Genomic DNA, 16,796 nt, shown 5'->3' with positions numbered 1-16,796 from the left:
CTCCCTCCCTCCCTCCCTCCCTCCTTCCTTCCTTCCTTCCTTCCTTCCTTCCTTCCTTCCTTCCTTCCTTCCTTCCTTCCTTCCCACAGAATTGATTCTAAACATCAATTCCAAGGCAGAAGAGTGGTAAGGGCTAGGCAATTGGGATTAAATGACTTGTTCAGGGTCACATAAACGAGGGTCATATTTGAACCCAGGACCTCTCGTTTCTAGGCCTGGCTTTCTTTGTTTCCAGTGAATCACCAAGTTGCCCCACTTTTCTCCATGACACACAAGTCCACCTTACATATTCCAGTCTCTGCTTCTCTCCTCTGGTTCTCCTTCCTTCTCCCCACTTTATGCCTTCCCAACATAGCTCCTGTTTTATCCTGTGAACTCAACTCTGGCCCTCTCCCAGCAGCCCTGGCCAGACAAGAAGCCACTGGAGGACTGCTGGGCACTGGAGTTTAGGTCGAATCGGATGAGTATGCTTGGGATGAGCTCAGTCAGGGCTTATTCATCTTGGGAGGGTCCTGGGAGAGTGGGGCTGTCAGAGGAGCCAGGAAAGAGGCATCTGGGAGGGGTGAGGGGACAGTAATAAACACGGCCAAGCCCTAGCATTGTGGATTTTGCAGTTGTGGCAAATTATGAGAGAGTTTATAAAGAATTATTTTTCTTTGGAAATAAAGATGGGAGTTGTGGTTATTGATGTTAGCAAGGAAAGGGAGGAGGCAGGGATTCTGCTTGTTGGTTTTGTCTTGGTGAATGAAGCCTGAGGCACCCTGTGCCTGTTGTTTTCCCTCTGCCTCCAGTTCTTGGGGCATCCACAATGGCTCTCCTGCCCCTCCGTACTTGTCCATACCTGTCTGGGTTGGCATCAGCACATGGAGAGGAAAGGGTGGATGAAAATAATAATGATAACAGACATTGACTTGGTGTTTTATATTTCACAAAGTTTGTAGTGGATAGAATACTGGATTTGGAATTAGGGAGATATGAGTTCACATAATATGTTTGACCCTTATCAGCTCTATGTCCTTGGGCAAGTCATTTAACTTTTCTGAGGCTCAGTTTCCTCATCTAAGAAATGGGAACAATCATGTCTATAGTTTCTACTTCACAGAGCAAATGAGACGATGTAAGTAAAGTGACTTTTAATCTTTAAAATCATATATGTGAAACTTAGTTCACATCTGGCCTTAAAAACTTACTGGCTGTGTGACCCTGGGCAAGTTACTTAAGGTTGGCTTGCCTCAATTTCCACACCCATAAAATGAGGATAATAGGACCTACCGCCCAGAATTTGGAGGATAAATAATATTTGTAAAGCATTTTGCAAACTTTAAAGTGTTATATGAATGCTAGCTATTACTATTATCACTATTATTTTAAATGTCAGTTATTATTTTATCTCAGATCATAACAAAAGCCCCATAGAGTAGGCAGCTTGTACATCTCTGGCTGTAGGAATTCGAGAGCAAAAGCACAACCAATAGTTGGCCGAGCCTGTAAAGCTTCCCTATCCCCTATTCTTTATCTTATTTATTCATTCATTCATTCATTCATTCATTCATTCATTCATTTATTTATTTATTTATTCATCCATCTATCTATCTATCTTTTTATTTATTTATTTATTTATTTATTCATTCATTTGTTTATTTGTTTGTTTGTTTGTTTTGTAGGCAATGGGGGTTAAGTGACTTACCTAGGGTGACACAGCTAGGAAGTGTCTGAGGCCAGATTTGAACCTAGGAGGTCTTCCCATCTAGGTCTGGCTCTCAATCCACTGAGCCATCCAGCTGCCCTCATTCCCTATTCTTTAACAAAAAATTTCATACCCTTACCTTCTGTCTTAGAATCAATACTAAGTATTGGTTTGGTAAGGGTTAGTCAATCGGTGTTAAATGACTTGCCTGAGGTCACACAATTAGGAAAATGTCTAAGATCACATTTGAACCTAGGACTTCCTGTCTCCAGGCCTAGTTCTCTGTCCACGGAGCCATCAGTTGCCCCTCTTTTAAAAGTTTGCCTCCTCATCCTGCCTCTGTAAGGGAAGGAAATTTGTTGGGATCGTGTTTCTAGAAAAAATGATTGAGATGACATTGAGGTGAATTTCTTGGCATGGATTTCCGTCATCTGCTCTGTAGAAGGCACCCGGGGATGGACAGGGAATTCAGAGGTGGCTTTTGCCCTCCTTTAATGAACTCAGAGTCTACTTTCTTTGGTCAGATCTGAGTTATGGGGAGAAAGGCAAAGGGGTGCCCTAAACACTGTAGCTGAGGAAAAGGGACCCAAGCATCCTCCTCCCCAGTCAGGAGTTCTGTCTGCCAGCTTGAGCCACTTTGAACCCAGGCAGTCCCTTTCCCTGAGGTGGAATCTCGTTCCCCCCTTCCCTCCTTCTGCTCCTGCCCAGAACTGCCCTCCACTGTCTATTGGGCCCCCTGGGTGCTGGGCATCTGCTAGGCACATCTGCTAGGGATGAGGTATCACCAGCTGGGGGGAGATAGTTTATGGGGAGGGTGGCTTAACAAGCAATTAATTAGTGCTGGGGAGGAAGGAGAAGGGCCAGCCCAGGTGAGGATGTGAGCTGGAGGCAGATTCCTCTTTTCCCTTGGCTCCTGAGAGAGAACATGGCTCTTCTTTACATGCTTCCCCAACTCCCTTCTCCCTTCAGGCCTTGAGCTGGTGAAGAAGTGACCCCTTGAATGCCCTGGGCCTGGCCCAGGATGCTGGGATCATTGTGCTTCCTAGCCCTTTCGCTGTCCCGCCCGGGGTCCTCATCTGACCCGAGCTGTGGAGAGATAGCGTTGAAGCCGAGCCAGGGGACACTTGTCGGAAACATGTTCTTGTCAAGAAGGAGATAACAGAGCTTGGAGGGCATACGAGAAGGGTGAGATGAGAGCTAAAGACTTCCTCTCAGCCCTCGGCCCTTTCTCTGGCCAATATCTAGAAGCAGCCACTGCCCATCTCCCCAAATCTCCTCGTAGCCCCTGCTCTTTTCCCCTCTGTCCCCCATTTCCTCCTAGACTCTCTCTCTCTCAGCCCCCCATGCTCTTGTACCCCAGTGCCTGCCTCGATCCTCCCTTGTTAGTGATCCCAGACCATGACTGATTCCCCTGCCCCCCATTACACTATTAGGCCCTGCTGCCTCTCAGGATGGCTCTCCCAGCTCTGCCACCAGGGGGGTTATTTTTATCTCGTGGTGCCACCCCCGCCACTCTGCCCAACCAGCTGCCAGAGCTGGGGATGTGGGCACAGTTACGGAAAGTAAGGGCACTGTGTATGGAGTGATGCTGGTGGGCATGCGAGTCTTGGACCCAGCCACCTTTGAATGGACCATGGGCACTGCCTTACTTCCTGCCTCCCCTATCCCATCAAGACAGGGAGGGATAGTATAGAGGAGTCCAAATGGGGGCTTTTGTAGTTTTGCCATGAAGGACCAGTGTGCAAATAAGATGCAGAGATCGGGAGTTTGGGAAGGGGGTCTCCAGGCGATGGCCCATCTTCCCTTGTTTTCTTCATTCTTGGACTCTGGTCAGCTGGGGTTTGAGGAACCCCCAGCCCCTCTCACCAAACAAGACTGCCTTCTCTTGAATGCCCCTTGGCAGCTTTTCCCCTTTCTGGCTCAGAAAGCGTTAGGGAATTTGGAAAGAGCTCTGATCCCAGAAAAGACGTTTAATCGCCCTAAAAGTCTCAGTTTTCCACGCTGTTAAAATGACAATAATAGCGCACCCTCCTCACCTTTAATTGCTAGTAAAAAATCTATTGTTATTATAATCATTGCTATTAATAGAGGTAGCACTTTACAAATATGAGTAGCTAGGTGGCTCAGTGGATAGAGCCCTGTAGTCAGGAAGACCCGATTTCAAATCCAGTCTCAAACATTTACTAACTGTGAGACTTTGGGCAAGGCGCTTAACCCTATTTGCCTCAGTTTCCTCGTCTGTAAAGTGATCTGGAGAAGGAAATGGCAAACCCCTCTGGTATCTCTGCCAAGAAAACCCCAAATGGAACAACAACAATCCTTACAAATGTTATCTCCTTTTATCTTCCTGATAACCTGGGTCATTAGGCGTTATGCTCACTCCCATTTTACAGATAATGATACTTAGATGGACAGAAGTTATCCACACTGGTAAGTAAGTGTCTGAGGATAGATCCCGAGGCGAGCTCCAATGTTCTAACCATTAGACAACCTACCTAGCTGAACTCCCACAGATTTTGGTGTTGGCTCCAGTGAGGATGACACTCCTGGGTGGTACGCTTGGCCTTAGCTGTGGTAGGTTATCTGCCTTTCCAGTACAAACAGAATTGGATTATTTTTACTATCCTAGATTCAAGTCAACAAACATTTATTAAGTACCTACTGTTTAAGATCCCTTTTTTTTTTAACCCTTACCTTCCATCTTGGAATCAAAAATCAATACTGTCTATTGTTTCTAAGGCAGAAGAGTGGTAAGGGCTAGGCAATGGGGGTCAAGTGACTTGCCCAGGGTCACACAGCTAAGAAGTGTCTGAGGCCAGATTTGAACCCAGGACCTCCCATCTCTGGGCCTGGCTCTCTTTCCACTGAGCTACTCAGCTGTCCCTGTGTGTGTATGTTTTAAATTGACTTAGGCTAATGCTGTTATGAACCTACTGCAAACTGGTTCTCTTCATAGCCAGCTTGGTAGCTCTTCTTAATCTTAGCACAGTGTCCAATAGTGGGGATGCTCTTTTTATTTTTCTTATCTATACTAAGTATCCATTCTAAGACAGAAGAGTGGTTAAGGTTAGGCAGTTGGGGTTAAATGACTTGTCCAGGGTCACACCTCTAGGAGATGTCTGCGGTGTTCTAGTGCTGAAGTGGAATTCCTGTTGTGGAATTTTTCCCCAAGAATACAAATCTGCCAGATTCAGAAATGTAGTCTTAGAGAGTTGCCTGGGGAGGGAGCACAAAGCGATTGAATGACAGTGTCACATAGCTAGTATGAATTAGAGGGAGGACTTGAATCTAGACCTTCCTGACTCCAAGAATGGCCTCTCTCTCTCTCTCTCTCTCTCTCTCTCTCTCTCTCTCTCTTTCTCTCTCTCTCTCTCTCTCTCTCATTGTGTATTGATTCTAAGGCAGAAGAGTAGTAAAGGCTGGGCAATAGAGGTTAAGTGACTTGCCCAGGGTCACACAGCTAGGAAGTCTCTGAGGTCACATTTGAACCCATGACCTTCCATCTCTGGCCTGACTCTCAGTCCACTGAGCCACCCAGCTGCCCTTCACAGAGTCAAGCTACCCTTCAAGGTAGTTGGACCAGTAGATGAGGGAGCTATTCACCCCAGAAGCTCCCTCTGGTCAGGCTTTCTGTCCTTCATAATGTTCCACTGGAAACCAGACCTCATGTTTCCTCAGTGGGCTCACTTTCTATCCTCCATAGCAGACTGAGGAGCAATCAAACAATCATAATTTTTCAGAATTATGAATGTTAGAGATCTTCTTTTGAGGGCAGCTAGGGGGAGCAGAGGATAGAGTGCTGAGCTTGGAGTCAGGAAGACTCGTCTTTCTGAGATCAAATCTGGCCTCAGACACTTACTAGCTGTGTGACTCCAGGAAAGTCACTTAACCCTGTTTGCCTCAGTTTCCTCATCTGTAAAGTGAGCTGCTGAAAAAGGAAATGGCAAACTGCTCCAGTATCTTGGCCAAGAAAACCCCAAATGGGGTCAGAAAGAGTCAGAAACAACTGAATAAAAAGAAGAGATCATCTTTAGTCATTTTACAGAGGAGAAACGGGATACCCAAGGTGTTTGGGATTTGTCCAAGGTCACAACAGGGAAGGAGCAGAGCCAGGAGTTGAACTCAGGTCCTGACAGGAAATCCAATATCTTGAGAAGCATCCTGAACACAGTTGATGCTTCTTATATGATTATTGGATGAACTGAACGACTGAGTGAATGAGCTGAGAGAGAGAAGATCCTCTTCTTTCTTTTAAAACCTGAGCCCAGCTTCCTTCCTGTTACCAGTAGATCAAAAAGGAGTTCTCCCGAAGGTCCAAACTGAAGCCCTCTTGCCCCCCTTCCCTAGCCTGGGTCGGTATAACCCTCTGGTTCTCCCACTGGGGCTAGGCAAATGCATCCTCATGCCTCTCCTCTTTGATTCCCTGCTTGCTCTTTGCCCCTTCTCTCTGTCTTCCCTGAGATGCGCACCTGCCCCATCTCGCCATTTGTTTCCAGACCACAAATCACCCCTGCATTTAGCTTCGTTTCCCTCCAGCCATTCTATCCTGGCCCCTCCCATGCCTCTGGCGAACCAATCCTGGGCAAAACCTAGCTTCCTAATAATGATGTCATCTCACAGACAACCGGGGATGGGCGGGGCCTGGGCCCCTTAGCCAATCGGAAGGCAGGCTGGGATTCCGTGCTAAAAAGGCTCACCGGGAGTCTCTAGCGTTCCCTCTCTCCCTCCTCCCGGATCTGGGGGGAGGAGGGGGGAAGTCCCCTCTTTCCTCCTGATTCCGTTACTCTGTAGCCAAATGTATCTCCTTCCCTCTCCTTTTCTCTCTTCCGGATGGAACGGTTCCTTTTTTTTTTTTTTTAAACCCTCACCTTCCGTCTGGGAGTCACAGGCGGAAGAGTGGTAAGGGTAGGCAGTGGGGGTCAAGTGACTTGCCCAGGGTCACACAGCTGGGAAGTGTCTGAGGTCGGTTTTGAACCCAGGACCTCCTGTCTCTAGGCCTGACTCTCCATCCACTGATCCCCCAGAGGCCCCCCATTACTTCTAATTTCATTCCCAATGCTTGCCAATTTCAGGTGGGGTGGGCTGGGGGTGGGGGTGGTGCGGTTCAGCCTTCAGTCTCATCCTCTCGCTTTTAGCTGTTAACAAAGCCCGTTACAATGTCTCCAGACACGAAAGGTTAGGTCTGGGGGCTCGAGCCAAGTAAAGGATTGCTGTACCATTGGATGCGCGCTTCAGTCAGACATTCTGCACCCCGGTTCCTTGGGCTTCTTCCCCAATCCCTGCTTTTGCAGCCTCCTTGCCCTTCTCTCTGCTCCCTAAAGAAGAGCAGTCCTCTGTCTGGAGCTGGGTTGGGCTGGGCTATTTTTGTCCTTTCTGGGATTCTTCTGAAAACAGTTTCTTGTTTTCGGTCTGATTCAGATGTGAAACTTTCCTCTCATCCCCAGGCCTCTCACCCAGTTCCTGTGGGTTGGGTCTCACTCACCACCTCCCCACCCTCTTGCAGCCTGGCCCTTTTCTATTCCCAAACCCAGAATTCTCCTCTGTCTCAGCAAAGCCCTGCTGAGGAGGGGACTCAGAGAGGAAGCCAAGGGGCTGAACAGGAGCCACTTCCCTTAGGGGCCCTATGGCCCCTAGGGCAGTGTTCTGACCTCCAGAGAAGGGATTTGACTCCCATGGCCACCCCTATACCTGTGCAGAGGAGTCATCTTCAGGGCCCCATCCTCAGGTAGGAGCTGGGAAGGAGAATAGTTGGGGGGACTGCAGGTCCCCCTGGGAGCCAGACCTATGATATAGTTGGGTGAGAGCCAAAGCCTTACAGCTTCTAGCAGCTGGGGGGAAAAGACACCGAGAGTTTGCCAGTTGTTTTATCCAGACTCCTGACTGCCTTTCCTGCCCCTCAACTTTTCCCTACTTCCCCCTTTCCCCCTGTTTCTCACTGGCACTCTGGCACTCAATTCTCACTCTCCTTCCCAATCTGGAGCCCTTGTGCTCTCTCACCTGGCTTGTAAAACTCTAAAGGTACCCCCCAAATTCTCCTAGTCTAAAATAGCCCTGATGCACATCAAACAATCCTTTGTTTATACTCGTGCTTTGTCCCCACAGTGACCTGACCTGATGGGGGCTTAACTTTAGTTCAGCTCTTTGGTTTAAATAGGCAACAAGTATTTATTGATCATCTTCTGCAATAATTTAGGAATGTCCAGATAGTAGAGGATTCAGAGAAATAGAGGACTTGGGGCTAGAGGAAAGATTCCTTAAAGAGAAAGTGATATTCTCTAAGGGATAGAGTTTTCAGAACTTTATGTCCTGTTCTCCGTTCTTTTGGGTCTATTTCAATCAACAAGAGCTCTTTTCCAGTGAATTCCCTGAACTGGACACTTTCATATCAACGTTTGATTTAGAGTCAGAAGACTTGAGTTCAGATTTCAATTCTACTACTTACTACCTTGGGCAAGTCATTTAACCTCTCTAGGCCTCAGTTTCTACATCCGTAGGTTTGTTTCATTCTTTGTACCTGTATCCCCAGGATCAAGCATAATAAGAGGCATATAATATGTGAACAAATAATACTTGTTGTTTGATTAGCTGATTAGATGTCCTTTGAGATCCTTTATAATCCTCACTCTTATTGCTGGGCTTGGAGTTAGGAAGAACTGAATTCAAATCCTACCTCAGATGTTTAATTAGCTGTTTTCAGTTGTATCTGATTCTTTGCCACCCCTTTTAGTTTGTTTTTTTTTTTTTTTTTGGTAAAGCTCCTGGAGTGGTCTGCTATTTCCTTTCCCAGCTAATTTTACAGATGAAGAAACTGAGGCACACAGGGTTAGACTTGCCCAGAGTCACACAACTAGAAAGTGTCTGAGGCTGGATTTGAATGTGGGTCTTCTTGATTCCAGGTTTAGTATTCTATCCATTTAGCTACTTTACCTCAGATATTTACTGTGTAACCCTGAACAAGTCACTTTACCTCTGTTAGGCCCAATTTCCTCATCTCTAAAATGAGGATACCCCAAGGTGATTGTAAGGATGAAATGAGATGATATTTATAAAGTGAATTATTCACACACTGTGAATTATTCAATTAGTAGCTAATCATATTATTATGATGATGACTATTACAATGCCCATTCCCCATGTCTTCCCATCACACATTTACCTTCTAGAGCCAGGCAATGTCCTCTTTCATGGTTCTGCTGAGCTGCCCCCTTCTGTATAAGGCATTTCCTGGTCCCCCTTCTTTTCTGGAGTTTCCTTGTGACTTGTCTGGGATAAACCTATATATGTTTTCTGGTCCATGACAACAGTATTAGCTCCTCAAGGGTAGCGACTGTTGAGCTTCTGTTTAACCCCCAAGGCCAACAAAGTGAGTGATACTGAGGAGTGAGCTCTTAATGAATATTTGTTGATTGAGCCTATATTTTTATAGAATTCTTGAGCTCAAAGGGACTTTAGTGACTGAGTTGGGGCTCTGGTGTCAGGAGACACTTGGATTTCAATCACAGACCTTGGGCAAGTCACTTTAACCCCTCAAAGCCTCAGTTTCCTTATCTGTAAAATAGAAGTGAGAAAAGTCCCATATAAATAAATATGGTCCGAAATAAATAAAGGTAAAAGCTTTCATATAAGTCTGCAAAAAAGAATTTACAGATGGGAAGACTGAGATGAGGTTGGAATTGGAGAAAGGAAGAGGAGAGTGAAAGTGAACTGGGGGAGGGAAAGTTGAGCCTGGGAAGAACATTAAAATGGAGGGATACAAGTGGGACTCAGATGATCAAAGTTGAGTTTGTTTTGCCTGGAAAGAAGTATCTGAGGGAGAGCCAAATTAGTAGGGCCTTGAAGATTCTCTAGGGCTGTTATTCAATAGAAGAGTTGTTTAGTCACTGCTGACTCTTTGCATCCCATTTGGGGATTTTTCTGGGCAGGGCAATTGGAGTAGTTTGCCATTTCCTTCTCCAGCTCATTTTACAGATGAGGAAACTAAGGCAAAGAGGATTAAGTGAGTCATGTAGCTAGTGTCTGAGGCTGGATTTGAACTCAGGCTCTCTTACTCCAGGCCCAGCACTCTACCTATTATACAATCTAGCCGCCTTAGAGAGGAAGGGAAACTACTCTTCTTTGAAGGCTGTACCAAATTGGTGACAGGTGGGGGCCAAGTGTGGATGTCAGGAAAGTCTTGACCAAGAATATGGTGAAGGGAGAACTCTGAGGAATGGGGAAGTGAAGACTTCTTCCTTAGAAGGCTTCAGGGAGAGGAGAACAGGTTACACACTTGTACCTGGCAGGAGGATGGATGAGATGACCTTAGAAGGACCATGTTTGGGATCTGAACCCTCCCGATTGGCTGTCCGTCCTTCCCAGACTCTCTCCCCTCCTCCTCTAACCAATTTCCTTCTTCTTTCTGTGTGTCTGGACTGTGTTATGTTGAGATTTCAGCAGGAGCCAGACAGACAAGAGCTTCTGGGCAGGATCAGGAAGGAGATTAAAGGGAGCTGGTTACCAGACGGTGGAGTGAATTGAAGATCAACCTTCAGTCTCATCTTGCTCTTTGAAGTCTTGCCCTAGTTGCTGGGAGTTTTAGTGGGAGGGTAAAGGTGGAGGCTGTGTTCCAGGTGACCTCCTGGCCATCTTTCCATCTCCCTGCCATAAGGTAGAATGGTCTCTTCTAGAGTCCCCTCTCAGGTGCCTTTTGGCTCATTGTGCCTTGACTGGAAGGACTGAGGAAGGGCTACGGAGGCAGTAGCCAGAGAAGGATCTCCAGCTAGAAATTAACTTCCTTAAGACAGGTAACTAAGTGGGTGCAGCTGAGAACAGCTAGGTGGCATAGTAGGAGCCAGGTAGACCCATCTTCCTGAGTTCCAATCTGGCCTCAGACACTTACTAGCTGTGTGAATCTGGACAAGTCACTTAACCCTGTTGGCCTCAGTTTCTTCATCTGTAAAATGAGTTGGAGAAGGAGATGGCGACCCACTCGAGGGTCTTTGCCAAGAAAACCCCAAATGGGGTCATGAAGAGTTGGCCACAACTGAAAAACGACTCTGGCAAAGGTTGGTAGAGACCTTAAACATAATATAAATCATGCAAATTCTAGCCAGAGTCTGGGTGAATGGGGAAGAGCAATGCTGGAATGGCTTAGAATGATTTATTGATGCTCAGGGCCAAGAGCAGCCGAGGAAGATATGGACAGATGCAGCCAGGGATGGAGTCACATGCAACCTCCATTGCCTCTACCTTATTACTGGGCAACATGCTGAGGGGTACTGGGGTGAGAAGTGGGATGAAGCCCGGAACCACTGGGGGCCTGGGTTGACATGCAGTTTCATACAAAGACTCTACTGTGGCAGCTGCCCCATTGCTGATGGGGCGATTGGTTCAGGGAGCATGGACCAATAGCAAAAGGGGGCTAGTTTCCAAAAAATAACCAGAAAGGCCTATTCAGGATGCGGAAGATAGAACTATAATGATGCCACATCAATATGCTGGTGCAGAGTTTCAGCAGCCAGTTCTGACTAAAACCAGATGCAGTTCAAGCCTTAATCATACCAGAATTGTGTAATAGGAGACCTTTTACAAATGGGAAACTGAGGTCCTCTGAGATGAGATTTGTCTGAGGCAAACAATTATTAAATGCTTCTTGTTGATTTAAATAAGTAGCAAAGTTGGAATTTGAACCTAGATCTTCCATCTAGCACTTTTCTTTTCTTTTTTTTTTTTTTTTAACCATTACCTTCTGTCTTAGAATCAATACAAGTATTGGTTCCAAGGTAGAAAAGCAGTAAGGATTAGGCAATTGGGATTAAGTGACTTGTCCAGGATCACACATCTAGGAAGTATCTGAGGTCAAATTTGAACCCTAAACCTACAGACTCCAGGCCCCTGGCATTTTATCTACTGAGGCACCTAGCTTCCTTCCTTCCTTCCTTCCTTCCTCCCTCCCTCCCTCCCCACCTCTGTCCCTCCCTCCTTTTCTCTCTCTCTCTCTCTCTCTCTCTCTTTCTTTCTTTCTCCTCTACCTTCTCTCTTAGAATCACTACTAAGTATCAATTCCAAGGTGGAAGCTAGGGAGTTGAGGTTAAGTGACTTGCCCAGGGTCACACAGCATAGAACCTCTCATCTCCAGGCCTGGCTCTCTAAGCACTAAGCCACCTGGTTGCCTCTCCTTGCATCCTTTTCACCATACCACAGATCCTCTTCCTCAAAACCTCAGGCAAGAAGTCCAGCTTTTAAGGCCTTGTGGAAAGTGCCTTATGGTACAGGAGTCATTGCTTCTATCTTGCCTTGAGGCACATTGGTTCTTCCTCTAGCACCCTGCAGGTATTTTTCTGGGTCTTTTATCTCCCCCTGGCTCTATGTCCTGGGTTTGATGACATCAACCTTGATTTTGGATGGAAAGTGATAGGAGCTATTGGCTTTGAGGGGGAGGAGAAATATGATCAAATACATAAATAGGCTTAGTTAGTCTTGTCAGTTTTCTTTGGATATCAACAGCGGGGTGCCTATTGCAAATAGCAGAGAATGGCCAAAGGAATTGGCCTTTGCCTCATAGCACAGCAAGGGCACTGACCTTCAGCAGGGGATGGGGAGGGATAAAAATCAGGCTCTAGGCTTCGGAGGATTCTGATTGTATAGGAAACAGGGTGGGAACATCACTGGAGATGGCCCTGTAGACTTCTGTTACTGCCTGGTATAACCCCAGGATGGGTTGGGTGCCTGGGAAGGGGTAGAGAAGGTCCCAGAAAGCAAGGAAAAGCTCTTCCCCTGCTACTTTGCCCTCTGTAGAGGAACTCCAGAGAGATGCCTTTGGCTTTCTCCCTGTAGTTCTCCCACATGGTCAGGAGGCCCATTGCTCCTTCCCGAGTCTAAGTTAAACAGGGGATCAGGAAGGGGCTTCCAGCCTCTCATCCACATTTTCTTCCTCTTCCCTTTCCTCTTTCTCCATAAGACATGGTGCCATTGTAGGGACAGAGGCCAGATTTCAGGATCGCTCCCTTTTGAAGGCAGAGGCAGGGAGATTCTAACTGAAGTGTCCTCTCCTCCATCTCTTCTCTCTCCCCCTTCCCTCCAGAAATGCTGATCGAGGGTGGGCTAGTCGGGAGATTTGGGGGCTATTTGTAACGTGGCTTCTCAGCCCAGGGAATCATGGGATTCCAGGATTTTAGAGGGGTTTCTAATTAGGAATACAATTGTTCTTCCTCTCTCCCTTCCCCCATCCTCTTAGAGAAAGCAGATTTCAGCCTTCTTCCCTGACTCATTCTCTTCCCTACCCTGACTCATGAGGTTACTTGGACCTCAGTCTCCTCCCTCCTGGCTCAGTGGGAAAGGATGCGTGCCTGATGGGGATGATCCCTCAATCCCTCAGCCCATCCCAGACTCCTCGCCGCTATTGGGGGAGGATTAGAGGGTGAAGAATATTTCCCTCTTTAAGATCTCTTCTGGATTGGACCAGAAAAGGTTCCTTGCATTCCCCCTTCCCCCTCTCTCCTCCAAGCCCAGGCTTGGGTTCAGGTGAGGCCTGAGGTTCAGTGGCGAGCTCCGAAGATTCCCTCAGTAGCCAAGGCCCCGGAATGATGGATGGGCACAAGGAGATCAGACTTGTAGGGAGAGCCCCCAGGAGAATGGGTGCCTCTCGTCTCCACGCCAGCAAACACACAGGAACGAATCACACCTGTACAACCTCAGGGGCGTGTGCATGGGGGTACTGCAGAGGCAGGGGGATGGCTGCAGTGACTCAACCCAAATGGATAATTGCTGACACAGAAGTGGCTCCTCAAAGCTCAGGATGCTCTTTTGCTGGTTGGCTGAGACTGGAGTCTTGAGTGTGTTAGCTTTGATGGGATGGAGCAGTTTGGGATGTGTGTGTGTTGTGTATATATGTGTGTACATGTGTGCGTGTGGTATGCACACACATGTACATGCAGTGTATGCACACATGCTTGGCATATGCACTCATATGTAGTATGGCATGTATTGCTGTGTGTATGTGTGCATGTAAGCAGCGTGGGTATATGTGTGTGCATGTATGTGGCTCATAGTGTGGGCATGTACACACAGATATGATATGCACACATGCATGCAGCACACGCACATATATTACATGCATATAGATGCATGTGATGCATGTGCTTGCATTTGGTATGTGTGCACACAATGTGACATACCTGTACATGATCCACGTGCAGACATGTTACACATGACAATGTGTGCACACAACATGCTAGGTGTGGTTGCGCACACATGTACATAACATGTAGTGTGCATGTGCACACATACAGTATACAATGTAGGTGTTTACACACACGTGCATACATGTGGTGTTTATGCAGGTATATGGTGCATGCTCAGGCATTAGCATGTGTATGTAATGCATGTGATATGCATGCATGAGCATGTATTGTGTGTGTGTTTGTTCTAACCATGTAGGGGCTTGAGGCAGGGCCCCAGAAGCTTGGAAATCCTTGTACCCCACAGGGAATGTTTTTCTAGCCAGAAGGACTGTTAGTGAGTGCAGGAGACCCCCCAGGCCCCCAATATTCTTCCTGCTGGATTTTCAGGTGGCCATGACTAACACAGGATTACTAATGATGCCTGGTGTTTCCAAAGAGGGGGTTTGAAGGTCCAAATCTGTTTTTTTTTTAATCCAAGAAGTTTCCTACAACCCACAATGCTCTCCTTTAGCCTCCGAATCCTTCCCTGCCTGGATGCGAGTGATGAGGGTTAGCATCTCCGTTGGGTACAGGTGAGGAGGCTGAGGCTCAGAGAGGGGCAGGATTTCTGTTTCATGCCCAGAGTGCTAAGTATCTCCCAGGATCCTTTAGTGAGGGTGCCCGGAGGCAGGTTTCAATTCAAATCTCTCCTTCCTCTGAAGTCAGCCCCATCTTTCCATTCAATCAGGCTTTCTAATACCTTCAGACTTACCTGCTTTTGAACATCTCACACCAGCAAATCAGGCTGTGAGGCATGCTGGGAAACACACTGACTGACCTTGGAATCTGAGGTCTTGGGGATCCAGAATTAATTTTGATTGTTATTTATTCATTTAAAAAATCCTTTGCCTTCTGTCTTAGGATCAATACTAAGTGTTGGCTCCAGGACAGAAGAGTGGTAAGGGCTAGGCAATGGGAGTTAAGTGACTTTTCCAGGGTCATACAACTAGGAAATGTCTGAGGCCATATTTGAACCCAGGCCCTCTCATCTCCAGGCCTGGCTCTCTATCTACTGATCCACCTAGCTTCCCCTAGAATTAATTTTGAAATCTACTAGCTATATGACCCTGGACAAGTCACTGAAGGATCAGTCAGTCAGTCAATAAACTTTTATTAAGCACTTTAGTGCCAGGCACTATGCTAAGGGGATCAACTGAGGTTTATCATACTGAATTATCTGCTTCTCAGGGTGGTAGTGAGGGAAGTACTTTGTAAGCCACGAAGTATGTGAAAATGTTAAGTCGTTATTCTAGAATCCTGAAGGAATTTGTTTTCATTCTTGTTCTTTGGTTTGGGGATGCAGGTCAGGTTAGAAATGCAGGAACAGAGTTAGAGATCATCACATTTTACAAATGAGGAAACTGAGTCAAGAGGGACCAGCTCAAGGTCATGTAATAACAAAATTGAGACTAGAACCGGAGGATTTATTGCACAGGCTACACTGGAGAGACCACATACTGTAAAGAAAACAGTTGGACTGCATGCGTAAAAACCTTGGTTCTAGCATTAGCTGTGCCACTTTTTAGCTGAGTGACTGGTCTAGCTACTCAAGCTCTCTGAATCTCAGTTTCCTCATCTGTAAAATGGGGATGATAATAACTTTTATCAACTCCCTCACGGGGTGATTGGGATGGAAAATTTGATACAAATGTGAGGTGTTATGATTGATTCCATTTTGTCCATTGTGTCTATTTGTGTAGACTTGTGGGTAGATTCTAAGTGAACGAAGATATGGAGTGGATGGGAAGCTGGAGGGAGCCAGTCTGTGACTTCACTTTATCCTTGGATAAACCACATGCTCAGCAGGATGCTGAGACCAAATGCCCCTGACAGGGAGCCCAGGCCAGGGACCAAGTGTGGGAGAATGCCTGGATTGGGATTACATCCTCCTCCTCCTCCTCTTTCCCTTCCTGCAGGCTCCGATACATGGTAAAGCAGCTAGAGAATGGGGAAGTGAACATCGAGGAGCTGAAGAAGAACCTGGAGTACACAGCTTCACTTCTGGAAGCGGTCTACATTGATGAGACACGGTGCGGGGAGGGGAGGGGAGACAGATGAAAGGAGGCTGAGGGGAAGGCAGGGAAGTAGGGACACAAAGCAAGAAAGCCTTAGAGAGGATGGGGAAGAGGAGCCAGAGACACAAAGGCAGATGGAAATAAATGAGATATTGACCAAAGAGAGATCTAGAGACATAGGCAGGCAGAAGGCAGAGAGAAGGGACAGACAGGATCTAGGGAGACAGAGAAAGAAAGAAAAAAAGGAAGGAAGGAAGGAAGGAGGGAGGGAGGGAAGCAAAGAAGGAAGGAAGATGGAGACACAGAAAATGCAGATTTCCTCTCTCTCTCTCTCTCTCTCTCTCTCTCTCTCTCTCTCTCTCTCTCTCTCTCTCTCTTATACACATTCACACAGACACATACAAAGAATGATTTATGTTTCTTAGCATTCCTTTGAAGGTGGTGGAAGGATGGGATGGTCGTGATCACAAGTAAGTGATATTTCTCTGTTCATTTCCTCCTTGTCCTGGGTTTTAGACAAATACTGGACACTGAAGATGAGTTACAGGAGCTTCGCTCAGATGCAGTACCCTCAGAGGTTAGAGACTGGTTGGCATCCACCTTCACCCAACAAGCTCGAGCCAAGGGCAGACGAGCTGAGGAGAAGCCAAAATTCCGAAGCATTGTCCATGCTGTGCAGGCTGGGATATTTGTGGAGCGGTGAGGCCCCTTCCCTACATCACTTTCCCATCTTCCCTCTTCTCCTTAGGTCTCCTGACACTTAACCTTATTATTCCTTACACCCCTTCTAGCTTCTTTACCATCTGTTCAGGCCTCTCTAGACTTCCTCCCTCCCTCCTTTCCTTTCCTTTCCTTTCCTTTCCTTCCTTCCTTCCTTCCTTCCTTCCTTCCTTC

General features: G+C 46.8%; 1 protein-coding gene across 1 annotated transcript in view; it reads left to right on the top strand.

Annotated features, from left to right (window-relative positions):
* The first annotated feature begins 7,359 nt into the window (after positions 1-7,359).
* Positions 7,360-16,796, top strand: part of PDE1B (phosphodiesterase 1B) — a 22,756-nt gene continuing 13,319 nt past the window's right edge. The window contains exons 1-3 of the mRNA XM_044679236.1: positions 7,360-7,412; positions 15,804-15,917; positions 16,419-16,601. Coding sequence (XP_044535171.1) covers positions 7,360-7,412; positions 15,804-15,917; positions 16,419-16,601 — 350 coding nt within the window. The remainder of the gene's footprint in view (positions 7,413-15,803; positions 15,918-16,418; positions 16,602-16,796) is intronic.

The sequence above is a fragment of the Gracilinanus agilis genome, chromosome 5, assembly GCF_016433145.1.
Source record: "Gracilinanus agilis isolate LMUSP501 chromosome 5, AgileGrace, whole genome shotgun sequence".
Lineage (NCBI taxonomy): Eukaryota > Metazoa > Chordata > Mammalia > Didelphimorphia > Didelphidae > Gracilinanus > Gracilinanus agilis.
Note: the sequence above shows the minus strand (reverse complement) of the source record. Positions and strands in the feature narration are given on the sequence as shown.